At 29.3% G+C, this 8458-nt stretch overlaps 1 protein-coding gene across 19 annotated transcripts in view; it reads right to left on the reverse strand.

Moving 5' to 3' along the window:
* Positions 1–8458, reverse strand: part of LOC108769747 (alaserpin) — a 42022-nt gene that overhangs the window by 13647 nt on the left and 19917 nt on the right. The window contains exons 8-9 of one of the 19 annotated variants that reach the window (XM_018520923.1): positions 1976–2014; positions 1373–1540 (exon numbers count right to left, since the gene is read on the reverse strand). The exons of 11 other annotated variants lie outside the window; for them this stretch is intronic. In XM_018520923.1, coding sequence (XP_018376425.1) covers positions 1434–1540; positions 1976–2014 — 146 coding nt within the window. In that variant the 3' untranslated portion in view covers positions 1373–1433. Of the gene's footprint in view, positions 1–418; positions 693–1372; positions 1583–1815; positions 2015–3597; positions 3764–4216; positions 4390–6106; positions 6847–8021; positions 8250–8458 lie in introns of those variants that run through there. 7 more of the 19 variants (XM_018520927.1, XM_018520921.1, XM_018520920.1 and 4 more) reach the window with 7 other exon arrangements.

Consider the following 8458-nt stretch of genomic DNA (forward strand, 5'->3'; position numbering starts at 1 on the left):
CTGGACCAGCAAAATATTTTTTTGTGTGATATTTTCGGCTCGATTACATAGCCTGAGAATAAAGCTACGTTTAGCGAGCTGTATTTAATATAGAAGAATGTTTGCTTCAAATTCCAGTTCCGGTTCTATCATAAAAGAATAATCGAGCTGAACTGGGACAACTGCAAGTACAATGCAAACTATATTATACAATTGTCTAAGAAATTTCCATCGAGTCTTTTCGTTTGTGTCCAAGACACGATGGAATGTACGCTTTGTTCATTATTTAGGTTAATAATTATTATGTTCACTGCAGCTGTTTAAAACAGAATACAGTTGTTAGGTAAGTGGGGTATGCTGTGAAGAAATTAGAACTACTATATGCATTGCTATATAATAATCTTTTATACGTTATTGTAAAATGATTATAATTCAAAACCTTTGTCTGGTAAAAAATTAATAATTCTTTAATGTCGGTTTAATTTTTCGCATGGCGAATTTGCCACAGAATATGTTGAAAAATCGATGTATAATAATCTTTTCCACATGCCGTTCAATATATTTCACGCAAATTTATTCTGGCACGTTCACGCGACCATCGAATAAAGATTGGTTTAATGACCGATACTGGATTTGATAAAAGAATGGTCGATTTATGTCAAATTCTGGTAATGGTTCACTGACCATAGCACTGGTAAGTGCAAATTCCACAGCTGTGAACAGAACATAAAGAACTGCTTATTATGCGTGCTTGATCGTTCAAGATTTTTTTTACTCATAAATGTATATTCTATTGCCGCTGTTTCGAGTTTTATACTTTTTTTTTATTAGTACCAAGACTACTTTTGCAGAAAAATTTTTATTCAGAGAGATATATAATTTATAAATTCTAAAAAGTAATTTAGAAGCAGATACACATGCATGCTATTTGCTGATATAAATGATACATATTAATCATTGATGCATGTTATTTGAAAATAGAAAAGACAAGGAGTGTCAAAACAAAGATTTTTTTTAATTTATTGTGAGAGATTGAGCAAATGCTATAAGAATGTCATGTAAAATAATATATATATAATCTTTTAATGTGTCAAACATTAGTTATTTCGACACAATTATTGTAATTATTGTAATTATTTAAAAGACGATAAATGTTGCGCCGCTAAGTAATGCTTTCTATATAAAAGTTCAATAATTAAGTATTACAAATTGTAAAAATAATTAAATATTACGATTATATAAACATCGAAATGTTTAAGATTTTAGTATCACATTGTTATAATTAGATCGAATAAGAACTACAAACATAACAATATTAAAACTGTTCAACTAAAACAAAAATAGCAACATATAAAGAACTAAAGAGCTTAACAATATCGAAGATTTTGCTTATACATAGCGTGATATCGACAATTAAAGTCATATAGTTTGGCGATATTTATCGTAAAGAATATCTATATTTCTGCATTATTTACATGACCCTCGAACAAAGATATGAACGATGTTCCCTCCTTATAACGAATATAATAATAAAACGGTCGATTTACGTCAAATTCTAACGTCAAATTACTAATTATTGCACTATACGGGATAAATGGCACAACTGTGAACAAAATATGAAAAAATCATTATATATTTTCATGTTCATTTAAAACATTTCATGCACATTATGAATGTATGCTTTGCTAAAGATAGCTTCTGAACTTTTTATTCAAATATACTGCCAAATGATTCTCATAATCATCTAACTGCATAAAAGATGGTTCAGAATATACATACACAAACACATACGTCATTAAATTAATAATGCATGATGAAATTGATAAAAAAAACAGAAGCAGATACATGCAGATATTCAGCTGATTTTATTTTTTACACAGTAAAATCTATTGCATTTCTGGTGCGTTCACAAGACCTTCGAATAAAGACACGAATGATGTTCCCCCGTTATGACAAATGTAATAATAAAACGATCGATTTACATCAAATTCTAACGATTCCCTAATTATTACACTGGCTCCTTTACCTACTAGAGCTGTGAACAGAATATAAAAAAATCATTATGTATTTTCGTGTTTATTGAAAACTTTTCATGCATGACACGAACGTATGTTCTGCCGAAGGTAATATCACAACTTTCTATTTAAATGATTCTCGTAGTCACTACCAAATGATTCTCGTAATCATTTAAGTACATAAAAGATGATTTAAAACAAATATGTGTTATTAAATGAATAATGTGCGTGGTAAAGTTGAAGATAAAAGAAATAAAAGCAGACAGATGAAGATATTTAGCTGATTAAATTTTTTACAGAGTAAAATTTATTGCATTTGTGGTACGTTCAGAAGAATGTCTATTAAGCTGGCACAACCACTTCACCACAATCAAACGCGACCTATACCACATGTTTTTGCTATTTTTTTGCTCCATTCCCGATTTTTTTGCTCCAGCCGATTCGTTAAAACCCATGGCTGTGCTAGCTTAAGACCAAAATTAGCCCAGCCACAAAGAAAAAAAGCAGCAAATAAAAAATCAAGTACATATTCTTGAAGGGCTATTTTTTTGCTAATTTTTTGCTTTATTCCCGATTATTTTGCTCATTGTTTAAGTCGAAAAATTCCACCAAGAATGTGGCTGTGCTGGCTCGCGTACAAGAGTAAAGTACCTTAAAGCAATTAATTGCTCAGCTCATTTTGGTGTCAAAATGTTTGTTGAATTAATTGCTCTAAGAATATCGCAAATTGGAATTTTTTGCTCACTGTTTAAGTCGAAAAATTCGACCAAGAGTCTGGCTAATTTTTCGACTTAAACAGTGAGCAAAAAATTCCGATTTGCGATATTCTTAGAGCAATTAATTCTAGAAACATTTTGATACCAAAATGAGCTGAGCAATTAATTGCCTTAAGGTACTTTACTCTTGTACGCGAGCCAGCACAGCCACACTCTTGGTGGAATTTTTCGACTTAAACAATGAGCAAAATAATCGGGAATAGAGCAAAGAATTAGCAAAAAAATAGCCCTTCAAGAATATGTACTTGATTTTTCATTTGCTGCTTTTTTTCTTTGTGGCTGTGCTAACTTTGGTCTTAAGCTAGCACAGCCATGGGTGTTAGCGAATCGGCTGGAGCAAAAAAATCGGGAATAAAGCAAAAAATTAGCAAAAAATAGCAAAAAAAATGTGGTATAGGTCGCGTTTGATTGTGCTGAAGTTGTTGTGCCAGGTTAATAGACATTTCAGAAGACCCTCGAATAAAGATGCGAGCGATGTTTCCTTGTTATGACGAATATAATAATAAAATGATCGATTTACATCGAATTCTGATTTTCTAATTAAACTGGAGATACTAAAACTGTGAACAGAATATGAAAAAATCGTTATTTTCTTATTCATTTAGAAATTTTTACGCACGTCATGAACGTATGTTCTATCGAAGATAGTATTTTAACTTTCTATTTGAATAATTATATTACCAAATTATCTAATTACATAAAAGATAGTTCAAAACATAAATATTCAAATAAGTATGCCATTAAATAAATGATAAAATCAAAAGAAAGAAACAAAAGCAGGCATCAGATGCAGATATTTTTATTCGGTTTTTATAGAGTAAAATTTTTTACGTAGTAAAATCTATCACATTTCTGGTACGTTCATACGACCTTTGAATAAAGCTACGAATGATGTTTTATCATTATGACGGATATAATAATAAAACGGTCGATTTATGTCGAATATGAAAGGTACTTCTTGAATTATTATACCCGAAACCTCAACTTCCACAACTGTGAACAGAATATAAAAGATAAAAGATTGTTCGTTATATTAGTTATATGTATATGCATTTATCATTCGAGTGATTTTCACTTTGTGTTATAAACGTATGATTTATTAAATTTACCGTTTCAAATGAACTGTCTTAATTTTTTATGAATTATTCCGTTAAATAATTATTTCAATCTCTATTGTATGATTATGCAGAAAATGAATTGAAACATAAGCACGTAAACATGCATTTATTTTTGATAAAAGCATTCCATATATTACACAATATCGTAATGTCTGTATTAGCGATATTTTCTCTAGCTTATATAATTTCGGAAAAACTTGAAATTTTAAAATTAACATATAATTTTAAGTTAACTAAGTATTGAAACCCCATTCCGGTAATACAAGAACCGTAACGAAAATGAATAGATGATCAATATTGTAGGTTTTTCGTAATTTATTCATGATGCCAAATTGATAATGCTTTACGATACAATATTTAAACTTTTCACATAGCCTTTAAATAAAAATATGGACGATGCCCCCCCGTTATAATAAATGTGATAATAGAACGGTCGATTTACGTTAAATACTACAGGTTCCACAATATTTATCCAAGCAACTTCCAAGAATGCTGTCATAACTGTGAACAAAATATAAGAAATCGCTCGTTACACATTCGCTTAACCTTAGAACGTAAAGTCATTGAGCGCTAAGATATGCCTTCAGTGATCAGTAGGAGATCCAAATCTGCCATGCTAAAAAAAGCTGAAGCCTGATTGAGCACTCCAATGTCATTCATCAAAGCAGAGACAAGCTTTTAAAAATTCAGTCCGATATGTATCAATTTGAACCTCCTGATAATCAGTATTCCTGATGATCATTAAAGAAATTTGATAGTGTATTTATTCTTTTTTCCTTTTTCAAATTAATAATTAGATTTGTGTTTATAAAAGTTTATCGGATCTATTTATTACATATTATAATATTTTATCATTATTATATATTATATTTTATCATATAAATATTTTATCATTATTATATATTATATTTTATCATATAAATATTTTATCATTAAAAATATAAAAATTTTGTGTATGAAAATCTTATATTACATTAACTAAGAATGACCTATTTTCTCGGACATAAAATTTACGTATCAGTAGCAATATTACTCAATACTGATAGTGTTTTAAGGTTAAGCATTTCGATTTTTTTCACGTTGCAAACTTTTATTTTGTCGACACTGTTTCGAATTTAATGCGTGCATAATTTCTCGTCCATTATTTCATCAAATAATTCATTCGGTTATATAGAGGTGATTTAGAAAGTACACGAGTATTTCATCGCTAATAAACGATGCATTTTATTTGAAAAGAATAGAATAAGATATTACACAAAAGTCAACAGTTTGACATTTCGAAATCAGTTATTATAATGAGATCGAAGAACGTTTAGCTAAAACAATAATTATAACAAACATGCCAACTAGAGTACTTTATAGTTTGAGTTTGCTAATAAATGTTAAACGTATCGAACAATAAATTTTCAGATTACAAATTTTTTGCGTGATACATTTTTGATATGTTCACACAATCACACGATCTTTGAACAAAGATATGAACACTCTATTGTTATTCATATAATGAATATCATAATAAAACGGTCGGTTTGTTTCGAAAATCTGTGTATATGCACCTATATTTACGATGACCATACGTCCTTATTACAGAGTTTTTGCAATACTGTTTATCCCAGATACGGTGAACGCTAAAGTCATGTTATCCATTTCTTAATTAGGTGTGAAGAAAAAGATAACATGACTTTAGCGTTCATCGTATCTGGGATAAACGGTATTGCAAAAACTCCCTGTTGTAAAGGAAAAACGTCCTTTATTGTAAAAGGCATTTTTTATTTTAGATAGCTGTTAGGTCCTTTAGATTTGTTTTTTCAAAACTCAATTTTGTCCTTTACTGTCCTTTATTTTGAGATTACGGAAAATTCTTTTCTAACTAGCGTTCTAATGTCTAATATTATATTAATGAACACATTTTTACGGAAAATATTTTACAGTTTCATGCATATAAATACAGTTTGTTCTTGTTAATTATATTTCTTAAATTTAAAATTAAATTTATTCAAATTACAGTTGTTTTCATTTTTTATTATTTCAGGTCAAAGATTTGTTCCAATACAGTCGAACCAGTTCCAAACTATCAGAAAACTGAGCATTATCTCAATTTGATTATACTGCGCAATAAAATTTTATAATGTACAGATTCTTGACAGTCACAAACTAGTTTGAAAACATGTAGGAACAAAACCCTAAAATTTTCAGATTTATCCTTTATCTTCTTTAAGAAAATATGATCACCGTACCTATACTAACTATAAGTAGTACGAACGATTTTGAACTCCCGTGAACAAAATAACAATAAGGCAATCTGTATAACGAGATCCTTATCGATTTGTTTCTTTTTTGTCAATGCAATCCCTGTACAAATGTTTGCATATCTCGAATTTAACTTGTTCTCTTTGAGAAAATTTTGTTCTCCTCTGACATTCTTTTCTCGCTGTTATTAATTATAACGCTTGCGCCTAATTTATACGAATCTTCATGTTCGTAAAAATCTTATAATTGAATTATTGATGTCCCAATAAACAGTAATTATAGCCGTATTTCGATATACACTGCCAGTACTGAAAATCTATAGTTTACGTTTTGTATACTGTAGATGTATACTGTAGATTTTCAGTACTGGCAGTGCATATCGGAACACAGCCTATATCATTGTAAGCAGTTGCGAGGTAATCGATTTGTGTAAAATGTGAAGAAATTACAAGAATGATCGCAAGTGATAAAATTATTGCAAAAAGAAAAAAAGGATAAGCAGATTAATAAGAGATCTTACAGATCGTTTAGCTGCTACCACATTTTATGATGTTCACATGTGCGACTCATCTCGTTAACTTCTTAATCTCGGATCATTTACGACGCCTCGGAATAGTTCGAAATCGTTTGACCATCTCATTATGAATGAAAATGGCCTGTTCGCTTCGAAGTTCTCGAAATTGGGTAGAAATCTTCGATTGCTGATGCCTACCAGACAAATGTCAAATTTCTACCATGTAATCTTTTACACTAAGATTTGAAAAAGCAATCAAAAGAAGCATCGAAGTGCTTTTAAATGAATTCGAATTGGCTCAAAAACAGATTTGTTTGCAGTTCTAATTTCTCATTTACAAAAAAATTTATATATTACTTTTGCGTACAGTAATATTTAGAAATGCATGTATTGTATATAGGATAAAAATATTATAATAAAGAATTACGTTAAACCGTTAAATTATTAATATTCTCATATTATATATATGTATATATATATATATTATATATACTATATTAATAATTTAGAAAGCTAATATATTTTTATAAAATATTAACACCAATATTTTTATAATCACAGTTTATATTTTGTAATAAGAGACAGTAAAATAAATATCATATCGTAAAAATTGAAATCATTACAAAACGCTTTTGAATCGATTTAAATGCACTTCGAATTCCCGTAATATACGTTGTACGTAAAATTTAACAAGTAAGAAATAATTAACAAAGGAAAAAATATTGATTAAGAAAATTCTTATGTATATATAAAAATATAATAAAGCTATAGAAATAAAGTGACCAAAAAGTGATAATTAAAATAATCAACAAATATATATACGTATTATGTATATTAAATATTCTCGTCAAATTATCAAAAATTTTACTAATATTTTGATAGTTTTATGTTATGGAATAATTAAATCTATTGAACAGGGTAATTAATTACATATCACATAATACGTATAATAAATTAAAAGAAAAACTGTATTTTTTTTAATGATAATCGCCTATTTAAATATGTTATCAAAACTGCACATTTTCGGACTTATGCAATCAAAATTAATTTGAGCAATAATAATTTATGAAATTTAATTTCTATTATTATACAAATAATGTCATGTTTTATAAGCTATACATCTCACGAGGTACCATCAGCTATATCATTTTATACGAAAGATGTATGTACTTTATCATAAATTAACTTTACTATTAATCGCACGTCGTCAAAATATTTTTTTTTTCACACTGAGGAACCCATTTAGTTGAATCAATTAATTTCTTGTTTGGATATGGGCAAACAAATCCTTGGTTGATTTAACTAAATGGGTTTCTCATGCAACTATAAAATTGCCGAGTATATTAATAATACACGAATAACTAAAAAGTATCATTGTATACGCGCGTCTCTGCCACGAGTGTAATATAAAAAGTACTAATTACTGTTTTCTATCATTACGAAAAACGTATAAATATTCGTTATCGCTACCACAAGATCTTCACTACGAATAACGCGACGCTGTTGTGTTTAATGATTGCCAGGAAAGGATGATCGACGCGAAGTAATAAAGGCTCCACCGGTTTCCAAGTACCCGAAAGAGGTCTGACAGAGGCACCTGTCAGAAGATCATTCTTGTATCAATTATCCGTTTCAATAATTGGGTGCGCTCTTGGATGCCCAGAGCACGCGAGAAATATTGAGATAAGAGATATGACTGATTGAATATTAGTAATGCCAGAACTTGGTCAGAGCGTAGAAACTGGTTGAGAGTGCAGGAAAAAAAAAGAAGAATTTAGTAAAGGTGCATCACTGAGAGAGAGAGAG

The sequence above is a fragment of the Trachymyrmex cornetzi genome, unplaced genomic scaffold (assembly GCF_001594075.2).
Source record: "Trachymyrmex cornetzi isolate Tcor2-1 unplaced genomic scaffold, Tcor1.1 scaffold94, whole genome shotgun sequence".
In the NCBI taxonomy this organism is placed as follows: domain Eukaryota; kingdom Metazoa; phylum Arthropoda; class Insecta; order Hymenoptera; family Formicidae; genus Trachymyrmex; species Trachymyrmex cornetzi.